Source organism: Cupressus sempervirens, chromosome 5 (assembly GCF_028749045.1).
Source record: "Cupressus sempervirens isolate cs-2001-9-10 chromosome 5, ASM2874904v1, whole genome shotgun sequence".
NCBI lineage: Eukaryota > Viridiplantae > Streptophyta > Pinopsida > Cupressales > Cupressaceae > Cupressus > Cupressus sempervirens.
The window spans coordinates 263,411,770-263,434,062 of record NC_143122.1 but is presented as its reverse complement, the minus strand read 5'-3'; the positions used below and the strand labels follow the sequence as shown (position 1 = coordinate 263,434,062).

Below are 22,293 nucleotides of genomic sequence, written 5' to 3'. Positions count from 1 at the left end.
AATTGAGCTATTTGTATGCATAATTATCAAATTTAATACCAATAAATATAAAATTGATACTGACCCTTTAAAAATTGACTTTTTTATTAAGTCGTTGAAAATTAATTATTCAAATACATTTGCCAAATTTTTTTTTAATATTTATTAATAATTAAAATTATTTATTCTAATAATTAATTAAACTTAATAAATGAAACTAATATTTTTTAAAAATAACAAAATAAACAAATATAATATATTGTGATGTGAATATCAGGATTTAACTGTGTGATTTTTGAGTCAAACTCGATGACCCATGTTTCATGAGTAGTGATTCAACATGAATCCATCTCTCATGAGAATAAATGGAACACTTAGCACTCATTGGACCCCTGTGAGCATCACCTAGATCCAATGAGTGCTAAGTGTTCCATTTATTCTCATGAGAGATGGATTCATGTTGAATCACTACTCATGAAACATGGGTCATCGAGTTTGACTCAAAAATCACACAGTTAAATCCTGATATTCACATCACAATTTGACTTGCTGTGGAAATTATCTCCTACTTATCAAATATAATATATTTAAACAAATAATATTATTACTTGTGCTTATTAATTGTGCGCCGCGTCTGCCACTAGCTTATATATTTATATATATATATTAAAAAGCAGAGAGTTATCCTTCTTGAGGCGCCTATTGTACTGAGTTAGATTATCAAAATAGGTACCTTGAGAAAGATAACTCTCGACTTATATATATATATATATAAAAGCTAGTTCTAAAACTATATTTTTATTAAATGATCTTCTAACAAATTGTGAATTACAATCTTCTTACAGACTTTTTTTTAATCAAAAACGACGAAAACAATCAAACTTCTACCGCATTTATTATTATAATAATAATAATAATATAATAATAAGGGAATATATTTCTTTGAATGCCCTTTAGGTAATATATTAATCTTCTCTAAATAAATTTAATCGAGTGTTTTCTCATTGTCGCTTTCTGGGCACGCATTTCTATAAATCAAACCTTGGAAAACGGAAACACCGAACCATGAAACAATGGAACGGTAATCTTGTGATAGGCAATGGATAAGCTGCAAAAATTTCCGCTTCATCTCGTTCTTCCATCGTAGAGCAATGCTGTTGGGTTGTATTGATTTAACATAAAGCAACGCGCCATGGTGAACACAGCCAGGAAATTGTCCTTGCGTTTTGGCGTGTCTTCCACGTTTGCCGTCCTCCATTTTAATTTAACATACAGTTTTAAAATATTTTTTAATTTATTTTTTAAAAACAGTAAAATGCCGATTTGATGTTATTCCATTTCCTTGCTTTTCGTTAGATTTTACTTTTACGTCCTTTTCCTCAATAGTGAGGTCATCAATGGAATTCCAGTAAATGCCTGGAACATTTTGTGGGGTGTGCTCAATGCCCAACGGACAAATACAATAATATATTAAAGCAGCTTGTAGTGGAAGGAAATGTAAGAACGCTCGGAAAGGACAGCATGAAAGATGGAATTGGAAGTGGGACAGGGATTTACTGTTTGATCCTTAATAAAAGGATCGAATCGTTCTCCACAAGTCTACTCAGAACTCTCATTTCTGCGACACATTCCCACCATGCCCATCGAATAATCTTGTGTATATATGCCTTTGTCCAGTTGGGATTAGGGTATATGCACATTTCTGCAATCTTGTGCATATATACATTTGTCCAGTTGGGATTAGGGTATATGTACATTTCTGTAGGTGGGTATTTTTATATATATTCATCTGTGCAGTTGGGTGTTGTGGAGTTGCAGTGATGGAGCCGACACAGATAAGCCTGGGAGGATTCGGAGAAGGAGTGAGTGCCAAGGAACTCACAGAGTACTTAGAATCAACAGTAGGAATGGTGTGGAGATGCAGACTGAAGACGTCATGGACTCCTCCCTTTGCATACCCAAAGTTCACTAGTAGCAGCAAGTATTTGGCCGAGAACAAAGCCAAGGTGCCTCCTCATGCCTTTGTTCACTTTGCAGCTCCAGAAGCTGTCAAGGAGGTCGTGAAGCTCGCTGAAAAGGGAAGGTTGGTGTTCCGCAACCAAGCTCTCAAAGTAAAGGTTGGTAGCGAAACCTCAACTAGAACGCGTAAAAGAAGAGATACTCAACCCTTAAGATTTTCTTCTGCTGTGATTGAAATAGGTTCATTGTATAGTCTTGATGAATTTTGGGTTGCGTGGCGAGGACCCACTTCTGGGGTAGAGTTTCAGGTAGACCCGTTTGACAAAAGATGTAGGATTATTCTTACTAGGGATCAATTGTTTGCTCTGCCCAATATTGGTAGAGATACTCTTATAAAATGTGACTTCAAGGTTGAGTTTTTGATTAAAGATATCAGAAACGTGAGGTTTCTCAATGAGAAGGGTATTTTGGTCATGTTGATCCAACTTTGGGTGCCACCTTGGGTACACTATAGAACCGCAGATGATGACATCCATGTGGATGGACCTTTTGTTCTGTTAGATGACGATGATCCATGGATACGAACCCTGGATTTTACTAATAACAATGCAATTGGTAGATGTTTGGTATATAAGGTTTCAGTATCTCCTCGTCTAGGGTACGTCATGGAGAAAGCCAAAGATTATTTCAAGAAACATCGCTTGATAGATGAAAAGATTTCCAAGTTTTCTTGTTTGAGGACAAAGAACGAATCTGATGTTCCTAGACCAGAATTCTTTTTTGTGCTGCCACCAATCCCAAGAATTCTCTTTGATACCATGTTCCTCGTAAATGCTCTTGTACACAAAGGCATTGTCAATCACCACAGACTAACACACGAGTTTTATGATTTGTTGAATCCTAAAGTGACATTACCTGAATTGTCCACAATAGCACTGAGGCACATGCTATCCTACACCTATCCAATTTTTGACACCTTCGAAAGACTTAAAACTGTACTTACGTGGATTTCAAAGAGCCCAAAGCTTTTGAAAAAACCAAAGGTTGCTGAGGAAACAGTGGAAGTTAGGAGATTGGTCATCACTCCTACAAAGGCCTACTGTCTTGCTCCAGAAATAGAGCTGTCAAACCGTGTCATAAGGCACTTCAAGAAGTATGCAGATAGATTTCTAAGAGTAACTTTCATGGATGATAACATGGAAGCAATGTCTTCAATGGCACTAACTGTGCCTACAGCACCTATCGTTAGAGAGGTGTCATCTAGTGTTCCTGCACATAGAACTGCAATTTATAGGCGAGTGAAGCAAATTCTTCTCCATGGATTTGAGCTCTGTGGTAGACAATATTCATTTCTAGCCTTTTCTTCTAATCAGTTGAGAGACCGCTCTGCATGGTTTTTCGCTACTGGAGATATTGAAATACATCAAATTAAGAATTGGATGGGGACATTTCCTAAAAATAATGTTGCTAAGCACGCTGCTAGAATGGGTCAATGTTTCTCTTCCACCTATTGCACGGTACAGGTTCCAAAAGGAAAGCTTGAAAAAGACTTTGAAGACATCAAAAGGAATGGTTATGAGTTCTCTGATGGTATAGGAAAGATCACGCCTGATCTTGCCAGGGAAGTTGCTCAGAGATTGCAGTTGAATATCAACCCCCCATCAGCCTATCAGATCAGGTATGGTGGCTACAAAGGTGTGGTCGCAACTTGGGAAGCTGAACCTGGAAGCAAACATAAGCTCTCATTGAGACCCAGTATGAAAAAGTTTGAATCTCGACACGACATGCTTGAAGTAATCACCTGGACACGTTTCCAGCCCTGCTTTCTTAACAGACAGATAATTACTTTGTTATCAGCTCTTTTAGTTCCTGACACCACTTTCCATGAACTGCAAGATTTAATGCTTGGTAAGCTCGATCAAATGATTGAAAATGGGGAAGTGGCATTTGATGTATTAACCACATCATGCACAGGAGATCTACAAAACACTGCTGCTATGATGTTGAGTGCTGGTTTCAAGCCTCAAACAGAACCACATTTAAAAGATATGCTTTCTTCTATAAGAGCTGTCCAATTAGAAGAGCTTCGTAAAAAATCTAGGATTTTTGTACCTGATGGAAGATGGTTAATGGGCTGTCTGGATGAAATAGGGGAGCTTGAATATGGGCAATGTTTCATACAAATTTCGAACCCTCCCCTACAAGGCTGCTTTCTTGAAAATGGAACAAGCTTTGTAGAAAGAAAGATAGGCCCGAGCATTATAACAGGAAAAGTGATTGTGGCAAAAAATCCTTGCTTGCATCCTGGTGATGTACGAATCTTAGAAGCAGTTGATTCTCCTGGATTGCATCACTTGGTTGATTGCTTAATATTTCCACAGAAGGGGTGTAGACCCCATCCTAATGAAGCATCGGGCAGTGACCTCGATGGTGATATCTACTTTATTTCTTGGGACTCTAGGCTCATGCCACCAAGTGGTGAGAGTTTTGAACCAATGGACTACACTGCAGCTCAAGCGGTAGAATCAAAAGAACCCGTGAGAACAGAGGTATTGCTATTTTTACTGTACTAAAGTTGCCCGTCTGCCACAATTTTTATTTTGCACATTAGTAGCACCTTTTTTATATAAAATATATAATTTTAAGAACTTCTTGTACTAGGGTTTCTATTGATGGCTTTCTGTTAATTCTCTGTCTACTGCTATTAATCATTTATTTGCCAAACAGTTATAATTTATATATAAATTTAAACTGCATTCCAAGACAACAACTGCTTCGATGGTTCTTCATCTTGCTTGTATGGTGTAGATTGCTTGTTTATTTTAGTGTTGTCTTGAATCTCATAAACAATGACAACACAGAAATTGTGGCATATAAACTATGTGATAGCTTATCATTTTTCCATTTTATATTTTGTGTGCTGTGACATCCCCAAATCAGGATCATGAACAATATGCATTCTATATAATATTTTTGTGGGTATGCAAACTGAAAGAAGAAGTTGATCATCCCTGGTAGTTTCCAGGATGCAACACTTATATAAATTACAATTGCTGAAGATATGTGAAACTATAATTCTATACCATGCTTAGAATTAATGATAATTGTATAATGCTTATATTAAACTCTAAAAATAAATGCTAAGTTCTAAATCCAAATGCCGTGCATGATTACTGGTGAAGAATAATTTTGATAATTTGCAGAAACCCTTATTCAATCAGCGTCTTAGTAAACAACAGATTCAGAGGATAACAATGCTACGTTACATATAAAACCATGATGCAGGATTTATAACACCAGGATTTACTTACACAACATAGATAAATTGTCAAAAAATGGCAAATAAAACCACAAAGACAGTACTTAGTTTGGCAGTAATAAGTGAATTAATATTTTATAGCAAATCATAAGCAAAACAAGGCACATGGGCAGTAATAAATTTCCTATAAAATCAGATGTGCATCACCTGCCCTGAGGAATGTACGGGTTTCTCAATCCTGGAAATGTAAGCACATGCAAATTAAATCTCCTTCAATGCAATCAATACCTCCCAAGCTTTGAACTTCTGCAAACTGGAAACTCCAAATAATATCAATCAATAGTAAAATCAACGTGTACCATAGAGGCACTGTAGCAACACATGTAAGCTTGAAACTATGAACCAAAATGCTGATTCGATAACGCGGAATAATTTTCTTGTGAACAATTGAACAATCACAGCCAACCAATCCAAATGCCATCATTGTATAGGATTGTTCAATTGAAGATGAGGGTTTTTGTCCTTAAATTCAAATACCATTCCATGAGGGTTTTCATCCTTAATCTGCACATATTGGGGAGAGCAAATGCAATAGATTTAGTCTTGGCAAGGAATATGATGATTTACCTTAACTCATAGATGGTGGGAACACACCTATAGTTGGCCAAGGGAGTATCTTAAGCTCTTTGACCAATGATGTTTAGATAGCAAGGACAACATAAGATGGCATTGTGCAAGAAATGCTCTATTTAAAAAGCAAGGTTCTAACTGATTGGAATAGGAGCAGAGGTCTAGATGACCTAGATGTATTGTTTGTGAATGTCCCTTCTGGCATTTCTAATGATGGCCTCCTTTGAGTGAAGTTGCCAAGTAGGAGTGGTGAGGGAATGCATGAAAGGAGTTAGTCTATCAATAGAGATTTCAGTTGAAAGGAGCAAGGTAGTCGTAGAGTGCTGAGAACAATGTCACCTACTGGACCTCAATGAAGCACTATTCATAGAGGAATGAAGAGCTCAGTAAGGATACCCCTCACAATTGAAGTTGAATCCTTTGTGGATTTGTTTGTGAATGTAGAAAATAAGTTGAAAGACAGTTGCATGCTGTGTTCCCCTGAGTTTCTGGGACAAGGAAGGTGGGGCGGGTTTCCAGGATGGCAATTTTTTTTGGTGATTTTGGGGACAGGGGGGAACAGCTGAAACTAAGCACAAAGCATGTCATTTAAACATTGTAGTGTTAAATCTGTAACTGGATCTCATACTGATCTGATTGCACAGATCATTGAGATCTATTCTTGCATGGTAGACCTATATATATATAAATTGTTCTATTCTAGGCATGATCAGCATCTCCCTTGGATTATGGTACTTAAGTTCTAAGATAACTAAGTCTTATTTAGTTTGAATAACAAGTAAGTGATGTCTCTTCAACGGACATGCCCTTTGGTTACCTTATTTATATGGGATGTGGTTGTAGTTAAAGGACACACAAAGAACATAAAGTCTGCTCCTTTAAGCAAGTCTGCCCTATTTGAACATTTGCAGATATAAAAGCTTTCAGAATAATAAATATATTATTGACATCTCTTCTCTCAAGTCTGTAACAAGGAAGATCATCTTCAGCAAACATAGGAGAAGGTTTTATATCAGATTAATCACATAGAATTTGCACAAACTTTGCATGGTATTAGAGCTCTGGTAGTCGAAACTAGCCTTTGCAAATTGACAATCAGACTTAATATATCTAGCAACATCTTTCTATTTTCAATGGCAAGCACAATCAGACCTGAGGACAGGTTTGATGGGAAATAACCTTAATTGCCGATTCGTGACAAGAATCCGATTTGGGCACAGAATTGGATCCATGGATTCGGGGATTTTTTATTTTCCCAATTATGATTTGTGGAGGATTCATGCACATATATATATATATATATATATAAAAACCCAAAAAAAAAAAAAAAAAAAAAAAAAAAAAAAATATATATATATATATATATATATATATATATATATATATATATATATATATATATATATATATATATATATATATATATATATATATATATATATATATGCATTATATATATAAAAAAAAAGAGATATACATAATTCTAAAACTAAATCATTTCATAGTATGCATCTATGAATCTAGTATACTTGATCAATGACATTGATAATTAATCTATTTTCATGATTATAAAGAAGATCAACACATTCACATTGAATTACTGAAAGTGAAAGTTTGTAACATTCAAAATATAGATCATTAAACTTAAAGTTTGTAACATGATTTACTCATAAAAGAGTCAAGAGTCAAGACTAAAAGTTTTTGATTTAATCATCAAATGGATTTTCAAGAAAATCCGCATTAGAAGGGTACTGATGAGCTGCAAGTACTACATCTGTATTAGTAGAGGAACCCAAACCACCAGTAGTACTAGTAGAGGGGATTGTTAACTCATAATCCTCCTCATCATCCACATCAATCAAAGTGGATCTAGCAAGATCTCGGATGGTCATATCTAAATCAGGAGTCATGGGTGCTACATCCCAAAGCTTTTCAGGCCCCTTCTTGTACTTAGGATCCTTCGGTGACAACAAGCGCAAATTGTTGTGATAGAACACAAGGTCTTCTGATTTTTTTGGAGCCAACCGGTTGCATTTGACTGAGTGGATAAAGGAGTAAGTACTCCAATTCTGCTCAGCTGCAGAAGAGCTAGCAACCTAAAGAGAAATTAAAAAGTATCAATACAACAATCAAGATAAATAAATTAAATAATAAATTCAAGGAATTGAGAGTGTTAACCTTAAGCTTAATTTTACAAACTTACTTGGGATATGACCTTTATGGCAAGAGGTTGGAGGTACATAAGGCTTGACCATGAAGGTACCACCATTTGATGACACCCATCTTGCTTCGGTCTGCTATGGCAATAGGGAGGAAATCCTCACCTGAGTTGAAGGCAACAAATTCACTCCTCACGATTGTCCCAATCTTTGGATCTTGGAATATCTTAGCTAGTGCCTTCTTATACCCATCTGCAACCTCTGCATCTCTAAATGGTGGCACTCTACCTGGAAGGTTAAGTACCTCTGCACTATAGTACTTGGGGATAACAAAAGACAATTGAACACTATCAAATATCAATAGCACAAACATTGGATAAAATAAGCACAAGCATTTGATAAGAACTATAGTACCTAGGGGATAGTGCATATGCAAGGAGGTGCAAAGGTGTGGTCATCTTGTTCCATTGATGATGAACAATTTTTTCCACCTTCTTGTAAAGGGTGTCCTCAAGATCATTCTCCCTGCTCTGTATGGCCTAGGATATGAAATATGAATAATAATTATAATTAGTGAATATGTCAATTTAAACTTTAGAATTTAGATATCTCTCAAATAAAAAATTCAAATTGTTGTAAAAGAGTGTAAAACTTACCATTTTAATTTTTTCCAGCATACTATCCATGGAATCATAAATGTCCCCAAGGCATGGCTCGTCACTGTCTGCGAAGCGAAGCATTGCCATTATTGGATTGGTGATTTCCAACACATAACTCACAAGACCCCACCAATCCTCATCTAGTATCATTCTTCTCACATTTATGGCCCTTGCTGTATTGGAATTCTTCCAAATGCCCCATTGGGCGCTAATGACCATCTGTTTCAATGCTTCTTTTACCTTCACAAATCGTCTCAAGACGATTGTGTGAGAGGCAAAGCGGGTTTTAGCAACCTAAGAACATATTAAACTCAAGTTAGTAATACATTTAAAAATTAAAACATGTTAATGTAAACAACAACAAAAATTAATAATTATGGAATCCAATAATATTCAATTATATAATAAATATACAAATTTACTTTCAATAACTCCAAGTCCGAGAAACTCCTAAAAATTGCTTGTGACATGTGGTGATTTGTTACAAACATTTGAATCTCTTCACCTTCCCCATATATCCTTTTCACCCAATCTATTTCGGTGCCAATTGCTTTCATCACTAAATTGAGAGAGTGGACGTTGCATGGTGTCCAAAAGATATGATCATATCTAGACTCTACAATTATCCCTGCAGCCCTGCAAACTTTTGCATTGTCCGTGATCACTTGGACAACATTATCAGGACCCACTAACTCTATAGCATCAATGAGAATGCGTGAAATAAATTCTGCATCTTTCACTTGCCCTTCACAATCAATTGCCTTCAAGAACATTGCCCCCTTAGGGCATACAGCAATAACATTGATCAATGGACGGTTTCTACAATCTTTCCACCCATCCGAAATAATAGATACACTTGATTGAATCCAAAAATCTTTTATTGGTTGAAGTTGAGCCTCTACATATTTCCTCTCATCATGTAATATGGTAGTGCCCAACTTCTCATAACCAGGCGGTTTGTAACCATGGGGTGCATCATTTACTGCTTCCACCATCTCCCTAAAATAAGGTGATCTCACAAAATTAAATGAAACACCATTTGCAATTAAACAACGTCCAATTTTGTGATCAGAAATGTCTCTCTTTTCATTTTGGAATGCCCTATCTAGTGGGCCTCTCTTGCGGGTGAGTGGAGATGGGTCTTCATCTTCATCATTTGTAGTTGGCATAAGCAAAAAAGGATGTATTCTTGTGTTTGTTTGATCGGATGATGGTGTTGGCAAATTTGTTCTTTTGGAAGCACCACGTTTTGCTTTTGCAATTGCTCTATCAACATTCTCTTGCTCTTTTGCTAATGCTGCTATTTGTGCAGCTGGTAATCCCTTCTTATCACTACCCAAACACATGTTAATTCCTTCACCCGTAGGGCCCAACAAATGTAGTTTCACTCGAGAATAGGAGCTTCTATGTTGTATGTTGCAATAATTACATTTCCATATGTATGCCCCACCCCCAGGACATTGTGCAATTCTTGTTGTGTGTCTCCATAAAGGAAGCCCCTTATCGATTTTGAAGCTTGGTGATGTAGCCCCACCCCCACCCATTGAGCCTTGACTACTCATTGTTCTATTCTTCCAATCTAGAAAAAAAAATGAAAGAAAACCATGTTTCACACTTACACAACCTTGAAAATTTGGAAAGCTAAAAAAAAATCAATAATCTATGAAAGAACTCAAGAATATGGTTGAAATGCATACTTTAAGCACTTTTTGCAAGGTATTTGGAGCTCCACAACCGATCTCCTTCGAATCCAAGCTCTTTACTTCAAACTAGCAAGTACGAGAGAGCAAAATAGATAGTAAATGAACTTGCATTGTGATTTAGAGGGTCGTTTTTAGGGTTTAGGGCCTTTAGAAGAAAAAAAAATTAAAAAATGAGGCTGGGCCCACTTTTTTGCAAATTTTTTTGGACCCTACCGCGGATTCACACGGATCCAGGCAGGATCCGTAATCCTGCCTGTGGATCCGTAAGGATCTATGTGCCGTGGATCCTTACGGATCCACAGGCAGGATTACGGATCCTGCTCGAATCCTTGAGGATCCATACACTTATCCGGATCCAAATCGGACCCGAATCCAGATCCGAGGCTAAACAAACAAATCCGGTAACTAGGGAAATAACCCTTTGTTGCTTAGAAATTCAGAATTATGATGATTCTTGAAGACAATGATGTGAAATAGTATGTTGATTCAGCATCTAAGCAACCTGTTGTTGAACCTAATAAAGCTATCTGGAGTAAAAGAAACAGGAAAGCCATGCAGATCATTATTAGATGGAGTGAAAGATGAAATAGTACTTTGACAACATCACACTTAATCAAGGAAAGTATACGTTAGACATCTTGAAGAGATTTGGAATGTGAAATTGCAGGCCTATTTCTTCTCCAATGGAGACTAATCTTTATAAACTTAAGGAAGCAACAACAGAATCACCCTCCATAGATTCTACTCTTTACAAACAGATGATTGGGTCTTTTATGTACTTGGTAAATACAAGACCTGATATTTGCTATGTTGTTAATGCCTTGAGTCAGTTTATGTGTGAGCCAAAGGAGATTCATTTAGTTGTAGTCAAACACATCATGAGATGCTTACAAGGCACTCTTAACCTTGGGCTCAAGTATGAGAAAGTTGAAATAGACCTACATGGGTACACAAACTTTGATTGAACTGGAAGTGCTAATGACAAGAAAAGCACTTCAGGATGTTGTTTTAGTTTAGGCTCAGCAATGATATCATGGATATGCAGAAAGTAGTCATCAGTAGCACAAAGTTCCATAGAAGCCGAATTTCAGTTTAGGCTCAGCAATGATATCATGGATATGCAGAAAGCAGTCATCAGTAGCACAAAGTTCCATAGAAGCCGAATTTCAGTTTACGCTCAGCAATGATATCATGGATATGCAGAAAGCAGTCATCAGTAGCACAAAGCTCCATAGAAGCTAAATACATTGCAACAACAATGGCCTTTCAGGAAGTAGTTTGGCTTAGAAAGTTACTTGTGGGATTATTTGGTCAAGCCATGAATCCTACGATTATTCATTGTGATAATCAGAGTTCCATCAAGCTTTTTGTGAATCCAATTTTCCATGACAGGTCCAAGCATATTGAAATTCCTTACCATTATATAAGAGATATGGTAGATAGGAATATTTGTAAAATTAGAATACATTTGTACTACGGATCAGACAACAGATATTCTTACCGAACCTCTCTCTCTCATTTAGATAGATCACTTCAGGAAAAGACTTGGTATAGTTGAATTGTAGAACATTTGTATTCTTTAAATTATTAATAAATAATTTTTACTGTCAAGCTGTTCACTGTTATGGGCTTCACCATTTGTATTCATTATCTAAGAGGTGATCATCTCTGAGATAATGTAACACTTGTATAAAAGACATTATGAGAGATGATGATCTCATAGATAATGTGCTGAACAGTAGAGAACTATTGTTAGATCTAGATGAGTTCAAGATCCTTTGTGATGTAGACATTTCTATGCCTTAAGTCACAACTTGGATAAAGGAAGAATTTAATCATTCTCCAGAGTTTATTCTATGTTTTGGTAGATCTTAACTCAGAATAATGTTGTGATTTAGAAATACCAGTACCTATGAGTCACAACTTAGATAAATGAAGAATTTAATTATTCTCCAGATTTTATCCTGTATTTTGTATTCTTTGCAATATTGTTATTACTAATATCGATGATAAGTCATATCATAGGTATAGTAATATGACATAGTATCATGTGTTCGATGATACCACATGCTAAGAAGATTCAGATAGATATATAGTATCAATCTATGCTGATTCATCGTAATTGATGAGGCTAGATATGTTATCTCTCAGTATGATTATCAAGTTAAGAGGGACTGTTAAATCTATAACTTGATCTCATATTAATCTGATTGCACAGATCATTCAGATCTATTCTTGCATGGTAGACCTATATATATATATATATATATAGTTCTATTCTAGGCATGATCAGTGTTAAGTTCTAACTTAACTAAGTTTTAGTTAGTTTGAATAACAAATAAGACTATTACTCCTTGAATCCCGATTATGAGAATAACATGTAGGGCCGACCTAGATAGGGTCATGTTGGTTACCTTATTCATATGGGGTATGGTTGTAGTTAAAGGACACACAAAGAACATAAAGTCTGCTTCTTTAAGCAAGTCTGCCCTATTTGAACACTTGCAGATATAAAAGATTTCAGAATAATAAATATGATAGACATCTCTTCTCTCAAGTCTGTAACAAGGAAGATCATCTTTGGCAAGCATAGGAGAAGGTTTTATCTCAGATTAATCATAGAATTTGCAGAAACTTTACATATAGAACCTTAACATACACCATTTAAATGTCATCTAGGAAATAATAACTGATTTCAGTACCTCAATTGTCAATTTGCATATCAATATGTGAACAAGAATATTTGAATATAAGTTTAGCAGTGAACAATATCATAAAAATCTAGAAATGTAAATATGTAAATATGCCTAAGGGCTAGAGGGCTGTCATAAAGTTTCATCATCATGTTCAAGTGTTCAACATAGAAAACAAAATATAGAAAAATGAAGCAAGCTGCAACACACTCCAATTTCACAGGCAAAACCAAACAAATGCCAAAACAACCACAATGTGGTTGTTTTTTTACCTTTTCAGGTCTTTGGTGGGGTGGGGTCTAGTGGACAACCAAGTTGGGACAAACAAAATAATGTTTTTTCTTTTAAATTTTTTTAAGCCTTTGAAAAAAGGGGATGACTGGTTCTGCTCGGTACGGTTAGGGGACGTCTAGACATCCCCTTTCCGCACCGGGGACACCTAACCGTCCCCTGTTTTTCTCCCAGGCGTCCCCAAGTATCGGGGACGTTTCCTGCACTTTTTGCCAAAATGGGGATTGGGGGGGGGGGACGTTCCATACATGCCCCTTCGTCCCGGGGACGTCTTTGTCTCGAAAACCTTGGCTTTTCTAGTTGGGATGCGTCCGTGGAGTATGTAGGTTTCACGACATAGGGTTTTTGCAATGAAATTAGATTGGACAATGCTTTGAGGAACAATTTGCTTGCAACAGAGCAAGGGATGTAGCATGACAGTTTGATTCATCTCAATATGGGCCCAATTGATGGGTCTGAAGCTTTACCCCAAACTTTAGATCCACATAGAATTGTAGGTTTGTTGATGGCATAAAAAAGACCACATGGAAACATTAATGCACCAAGACAGAAAGAGGCATACCACTTCCCAAGGCACAAATGAGAGGTAAGCTTCATGTTGAAGGAGGGACAGGAAAATTATACCCCCAAATATGTGTAAGCTAATGTGATCTCCATAGAGAAGAGTTGGAATCTAGAAGTAGAACGTTGTGAGATGTTGAAAATCATGAGAGAAGAGTTGGAATCTAGAAGTAGAATGTTGTGAGATGTTGAAAATCATGACCTTAGTTTTAGCAAGCTGACCACAAATTGCCAAAGCTCACATATGCAAGCAAGGGCATTGTTTCTGTTTTAGTCCTTAAGTAAACAAGAAAAGAAAACAACATTGTTAACAAACAGTAGAATAGCTATGACTACCTTGTGTAAAACACAATCATCTTCAATAGAGCATGCTGTTGAAGAAGCTCTTCCAACTCATCAATGTAAATGTTGAAGAGGCCGGGTGAGAGGACACCATTATCTGACCCCAATGGTATTCTCTCTAAGTTGGAAAGACTATGAAACTTCCAAATAATTGTTTCATAAAGCCTCCGAACTGTGCTACTGAAAGAAAAAGGAGTGACAACCTTGTGCTTCCTTTGGAAGACGAGGTGTTTTGGAATTGAGTCAAAGGCTTTATTGAAGACTATGAAACAATAGAGGACTGTGAAAGACTAGTGATGAATGTTTTCAATATGAGCTTGGAGTTCAAAGATGTGGTCAAAGGTCAGATAATCTCTCATGAAGTTGGCATGTCCCTTAGTTTTGAGATTCCTCTCGTCAAGTGCTGAAAAGATTGCATGCTAAAAGAGTAGCGTAAAGTTTAGCACATCTATGCCCAATCGTGATGGTCATGCAGATTTCAAGACTGGAAAGATCTGTTATGACCAAGATTGAGAAAGGCTTGGACAAATCGCTTCATTCAGTTATTTTCCAAAGGAAGGGCCAGTGATTCTGCACTGAATTTGATGAATTCAACTTGGAAGCCTTTGCAATCTGCTGCTTTTCTGGTACAAAGCTTTGAAATAGCCCTCTTGATGCTACTCTTGCTTTGGCAGCGTCAAGCTCTTGTGACAAGGCTTTATTTTTGAATTGTCATGTTGAGATCTTTGCAAATCAATTTGTTAAACATAAAATTTGAGGGTGATTTTTCACGAATTCCACATCACCTCACATTAGGACCTTTAAATAGGAAATCATATATTGCCTTACATGATATTCAAATTTCAAATTTCAAGGTTGTCATAGGCAATCCCTATCAATTTTGACATGACATCAGAGATCAATGCTTGGCATATATATATTCGTTGTAACAAGCCATTTTTCCAGCCTTAACTAACAACTATCATATCATTGAACATAGTTACTTTTTCGTATTCATGAGCATGAGAAGGCTGTTGTAGCAGCTATTTTACATGTTCATATGAAAGAGTTCAATGGTTATAACAGATTAATTGAATTACCTAAATAAACAATTGAAAGAGCATTCAACCAAAAGATGCAATATAGATAGCTGCCTTCATAACTAACCATTACTTAATGGAAAGATCGTTTTCTACTAATAAAGATACGTTACTTTTCATAATCACATAAGACAATTTTACAACTACTTTACATATTCAGATGGGAGAGAATCAACGGCTGTAACAGAATAATTGAAAAGAAAATAACTGATTAAACGATAATAACCATCTATCATATCTTCAACTTGAAACTGCAAATTCACAAAAGTAAAATACCCATTACTAGAGGATATTTGGATGTATATCATAACTTTGTTTTGTGCAAGCCTTGGCATTTGGTGGAGAGGAGAAGCATTGTCAGGGGCTTAACCTCCCAACCGTGGACCCTTAAGTATCCCCACACAATCTCTACTGAAAAAGGTCCTCCCTACCTGGGATTAGGCTTGGGATACCATTGTCCAGCCATTAAGCATCCTGGTATTGGAGTGTCAACCCACTGTTTGACTTGACAATGAGACCTATACAATGGACTACCATGAGCTGATACAGATTTAAAACATCTTTTATTACTTGCTTATGTTTACTGATTGTTCTTTTCGTTATCGTATAGGAATAAACTGTAGCTCAATGATTATCATTTCATACCCTTCATCTCGACCATGCTTGTCTTCCTTGATGAATCACTGGGGTGAATGTATAAGCATTTTATAATCACAGCCATTGCATCTACCCTACTTGTGCCATGGCATTACAAAAGATAAATAATCCTTGAAATTTATTCTTGATTTCATAATGGTGCGGTCTCTTATCTTGGAGAGTATATTGCAGATGCCTCTGTATAAGCTCCCACCTTCGAATATTACTTCAGTTAACTATGATTCTGAAAAGAAAATGTTTATATGAAAAGTGCCACAGTCTTGCTCGATTTGGAGCAAATTTACGATTCTCATACAATGAAAGAAACATTAGATCATATCTGATCAAAGGCTCTAACAACATTAATATTGCTTTCCAATTCCAAGCTACAACTACAGCCTCATTTATCAAATTAAAAGAATGTAATTCAGCAGAGGTATTTTCATGACCTAACTGTAAGTTGCCTCTTGAAGTGCTCGATTGGTTCTTGAGCAATGCTGGTAACACATGTCTAAGGTTGCTGTGTGTAATGCAGAAAATATTGCAATTGATTAGAACATATAGCAGATATGAACAGACGATGCCTGATTAAGGCAGAAGAACTATCCATGGTGATATGGAGATAACAGCTAGTATGCATCTGCAGAAATATGTGTAGGATTCACAAAGAAAAACATGTGAAGCAAAATGAAAAGAAGATATTGCAGGCTGTATGAGATAGTATTCACTTTGTTGATGATATGAATGTTGTTCAATATGAACCGTTACACAATAAATCTTTGCCTTCTCGGTTGCATGCTCGTTACGAGCAAGAAATGTGAAGGTGGCGAGGAATTACAATACAAAAGCCATCGGCACAAATATGTGGTTATCATATAATATTAAACTTGGTCACCGTGGTGACATAAGGCCTGATGAGACAATTAGCAAAGTGGCTGCTCATGAAATAATATTAAGACCATAGCCAAGGTTGGAAAATTATTAAAACATATAATATATTAAAACATAAGATATAGGGGTTGGTGACATAAGATAATATTAAAACATAAAATAATATTTACTTAAAGGTAACTATTGTTCTCAATTTGATTTTTGCTTGAGTAATTATATAAGTTGGACCGGTTAGCTCATGGTTTTCCGTTAGTATACCCTTGCTTGCCTAGCCGTTTTTCCTTGGTTGTGGTGTTTTAGGACTCCTACCTATTTGCTCAATATTAGGTGGTGCGCACGTGCCCACATGCCCAATTTCCTCTCTGGCAATGCTTTACCCCCTTTGCCATGTTCCTCCAAGAGAAATTTATCATGGTAATGACATATTTCTCAACATTTATTGAAATCAAAATTATCATAGCATAGCCAACCATTTCCAATTCATATATCATCATAACGATTAACCAATATTCCAATTTCCCATGAGATATAACGAATAACCAACACTTCATTTTCACATGAAACCATAATGAATAACTAATTTAACCAATCACTCAACTTCTCATGAAGCCTTAACGGCTATAAAGGAACATTTAAAGTTAAGCCAAAATTTGGGATATAACAGTCATGCTTTATGTCATGTGTCAAGCCCATCTTCCAATATTGCATAATCCCATTCTTTTCAAACTGGTGTTGACTTTGCTCATACAAAAGAATTATTTGAATCCTTATTGACTTTGCTCATACAAAAGAATTATTTGAATCCTTACTGACATAAATTGTTCCCAATAGCTCATTTCTTTGCCATTTGTTGATCGTCTCACATGTCTTTGGCGTTGAGTTCTTCGTTGGTTTCTTTTTATGGTCTACTCCTGGAATCTTCATGCCTTTGGTAATTTTTGTTTGTTTGTTAGTCTTGTGTATTTGGAGCAATATATTTAAACCAGAAGCCAATTACTATAATTCAGTACTTTGCTACTGTTTGTTACGCATCAGTATCATAATTTTACAGGGTTTGGAATGGAGGATGGCTTTGGGAATGGGGTTGGGGACTATGTTCCAAAATTTGGGGACAGCAGCACTCACATTATAAAGTAATTGAAGAATTAGCTAAAAATAATAATTAGTATCAAACATTCTATTAAATTATAGTTGAGTGCACATATATACACTAGGAGGTACTATGTTGGCATCAATTCAAAGGGTATGCTGAAATATTGGAAACTCAATATTTGCATTTTATGGTTCTTTGTTGTTAAAACTTTGCATTTCATAGCTCTTTATTTATTATTAGGAGTTACCTATGGAGGATTCTGATTAAAAGACCGTGTAGAATTGTATCTTCCCATAGTATGATGATTACTACAATTAATGATATTTCTATACATTCCCAAGGAGTAATATTTAGGTGACAGGCAGAATTGCATTTCGGCATTTTCTGTACTGTCTCTTCAGTCTTATCAAGTCTTCTGATATTCACTCCTTATTGCTCCTCTCTGTATGGCTTCTGAGATTGGATTTTGAATTCAGATAATCTTTGCATTATATTTCTGTTTAGTATTTATGTGGGCATCTCGTCATAAGATTTTGTAGTATATATTTATGCGCAGCATCCATTTACCAGAAACTGTTAACATGATATCTTTGCTATGTCTGGCAAAGTCAATGTGGAATATTTTAGTAATCTTTAAAATGGTTCTTCAGATGGCTAGAAGTAGTTTGACCATTTAATCTTAATGGCATTGTATATTTCATATCTGATATTGATCATTATTCTCATCCTGAGTATTTACTGGTCTGCTGAAGTTTGTTTAAGAAAGAGATACAAATCAGATTCACTTGATTTGACATACCATTTGATTTGTTTTCTCTCACTTTTTTATATTGCTAATTGTTTACAAATATTGTGTTCACATGAGCATTGAAATCAGACCAGTACAAGCTCAACTGTGAGACAACTATTAACTCATTTCAAACAACCACATTAGAATCAACCTATGAAGATCAAGAGTCACAACATGGAAATCTACTTAGTGGAAATTACCTCCATCCTAGAAACCAACCATGGAAGAACAAGAGTCAAATTTAGAATTCACATTAGATGTCCCTTTAAGATTTGAATTTGTATCTCCATGAGAAGAACTCAATGCTTTAACCAATTAAGCTCAACCCCTTGGTCTTTATTCTCGCTTTTGTGTATCTCATAAAAATGATATGCATTATTAGCATAAGAAATCTCAGTAATAACTTACTAGGGTTAAAGTTTACACTTAAAGTTTTGTTAAATATATTTTTTTTTCAAAAATTGAATGACAGTTTGTAAGGTGGGTGGATTCCCTGCTGTTCCCTGGGAGAGTCAAATGATGCTCAGGCATCCCTTGGCTGCCTGCTGCAGCAGAAATGTCCCCGGGGATATTACCCCCATTGGTGGCCATGGAGTGGCTTCCCATGATAATCCCTTGGATGGCAGCAAATCTCTTAGTTGCCATTTGTTGGGTACAAAATCATCAGGAATGTCTTCTGCACAGAAGGCTAAGCCTGGGGTTATTCCCTTGGAACATTGATTAATACTCAAGCCACCAAGCTGCTATCAGGTGCTGATGGACCGAACAATTTTTTGGGTCTCTATCAGTGATTCAGCACCACTTCTTGGGGATATAGATCCCACAAAGCTCATGAAAACTGAAGTAAACGAAAGCATTACTCCCTGAAATTTTAACTTCTCTTCGAGCTGACCATTTACTTTTGTATGATCTTTCCAGTATACCAACTTCTTCTCCTCTGTGAAGAGCACACTTGTGCTTAAATCTAGAGGTCAATAAATCTGATTATACTCATGGTGACCAATTTTATTTACAAAGCCATTTGGACTGACTGACTGACTGACTGACTGACTGGAGAAACTGTTGGTAAATAGATTTGTCACTGTGAGTGCTTAATTCAGAATGACCCTGTTCATCCCATGATAAGATTACAATCTGCCTTTGCATTTGAGAAGGGCAGCTCTCTCGTATGACGGAGTTACTTGTATTTTCGTGTAATTTTGAGTTGAAAGTACAAAAAAGAAGAAATATAGAACTAAGAAAAATGCATAATAGAGACTCTAATAGTAGACATACAAATACTAACTGAGATTTCATCCACGATAATAACTATAAAGAGGGTTTAAGCATAGGATAAGTTTGACATGCAATAATGAAAGAAGGATAATCAATCTTAGTGCACTAGGAAACAAATCATCTTAGCCCACTCAAACCAAGATGCCCAGGTGTGACTATGTTTCATCACTACATACATTATTTTTAAGAACTAATGGATTGCATGAGTGCACATAGGGATTGCCAACTTCATTTAACTGTGTAGTCTTTGAGTCAAACTCATTGACCCATGTTTCATGAGTAGTGATTCACACGAATCCATCTCTTATGAGAATAAATGGAACACCTAGCACTCATTGGATCTAGATGATGCTTGCAGAGGTGAAGCACTGAGACTTCGTGGGAGGTCAGGTCACCCATCCAAGTACTACTCCAGTATGAGCGTGCTTAACTACGTAGTTTCCTCCATGGTTAAACCCACTCTACTTGCAACCCCATTTGCAAAACCTTCAAGCGTTGTGCTTTATGAACCATTTATTAGAGAGCCCCTTAAGCTCATGAATTGATAAGTAGGAGATAATAATAATTCATGAACACATACATTGATAATAATAACTCATGAACACATTGAAAATTTGAAGACATACAAATCAAAATCATTCTTTAATTTCTTTGTTATCACTTTGTAAATATACGAGGCCAAAGATCCTTAAATACAAAGTGCAAACATTAAAATTCTAAAAAAACCTTTCTTTACACAATTCTCCAGAATTTCCCTCTTGTAAGAGTTTTTTCACAGTACAAATTGCTTTGTATTTATAGGCTCACAAAATAACCTCCTTCTAAGCACCTTCTCTTCCAAGGTAACAACTAACTTCCTTTTGCACATATTGAACCATAGAAGCATATATCGTTTAAAAAATAATTGGCAAACCAAAGGAGTAGGATTTTTTGAAACAACTGGGAAAAACGACAAAAAATAAAGAAAAAATGGATTTACAAAGATTTCTAAAATTGAAGGAAAACAGGTAATAACTACATTTTTATTAAGGGCACTTCCATAGCATAGATATATTGAGAGCAAAGAAAATATAGAGTTCATGTAACCCATCAACTGTAGAAATTAGATTTTCATTGTTTATATTCATATCGCTGTTTACAGAATATACATATTAGATATACATAATATGAATGTATATTATAGGATACATAATATACATATATAGAATATTTACAGAATACATAATATGTACAAAATTCTACAAAAATTATGTATTGAATATTTGCAAGCCTTAATTTATTTTTTCTATATAATTTCAATAATGCATATTGAATACACAAGTTTGATATACAAAATGAAAATACAAACAAATGAATAGGTTTGATGTTTGTAATTGTAGGAGATATCCTGATTCCCTTCATGGTGCTCTTTTATATATCTACGTTTGTAAATATGAAGAGACATGATTTGGAAATATGAAGAGACGCATTTGGAAAATGAAGAGACTTTTAGTTATAATATGAAGAGCCTCTCAACTCAAGATATGTATTATTGCTTTGTATGATGAGTTGTGTATTCAATTGAAAGCCTTGTACTCAAACCTCTATTATTTAATAAAAGAGATATACTTTTTGGTGTGGCAGTTTTTTCCCCTCATGTTGGTGGGTTCTCCTAGAATAAATTGTTGCCTATTTGTATCTTAGTGTTCTTTATTTTGTTTATTGCTTTTATTCGCTATTTTTGGAAAAAGCAATAATATGGTATCGGAGTGGGTTGGATAATAGCAAATAAGGGAGTTTCTCTCGTTTATTAGTTCGAGTCTATGTCACAGGATATGCCGCATTTCATTCATGAAGTTTGAATTTCAGCAAATTTTTAGCCATTTTGAACTTCATCCAAATTTTATGATATTTAATACAATATTGTTATTTATAATAATATAATTTTATTTTAAAATAATATTGAATTATTTAGCTTAATTGTTTAGCAATGTCAAACTATTTTGACAATTTTCTGGATATATTAGTTATATTTAAATATAAGTAAATTTATATAAGTTAAATTTAATGTCGATTTTTTTCCAATTTTTTACCCTTGCCGAATTTCATCTGAATTTTATGATCAATGAACTCGAATTTGAATTTGAATCTTGTGACTTAGGTTCAAGTATTTATTGTAGATTGTAATGAGTATTTTTTGTAGGCAATCTCTATGTGTTGTTTATCATGATGAGTATTGTTTTGTGTTTGGATATCATTGTATGGGTTGAATAATACCATCTATGAATGTGTGGAGCTCATTCAACATTTACAAC

The 22,293-nt window shown here is 35.5% G+C and overlaps 1 protein-coding gene across 1 annotated transcript in view; it reads left to right on the top strand.

Moving 5' to 3' along the window:
- The first annotated feature begins 1,574 nt into the window (after positions 1–1,574).
- LOC149555558 (RNA-dependent RNA polymerase 6-like) overlaps positions 1,575–22,293 on the top strand; it is a 52,395-nt gene continuing 31,676 nt past the window's right edge. The window contains 1 exon segment of the mRNA XM_089829673.1: positions 1,575–4,487. Within this exon segment, the coding sequence (XP_089685799.1) occupies positions 1,800–4,487 (2,688 nt within the window). The 5' untranslated portion in view covers positions 1,575–1,799.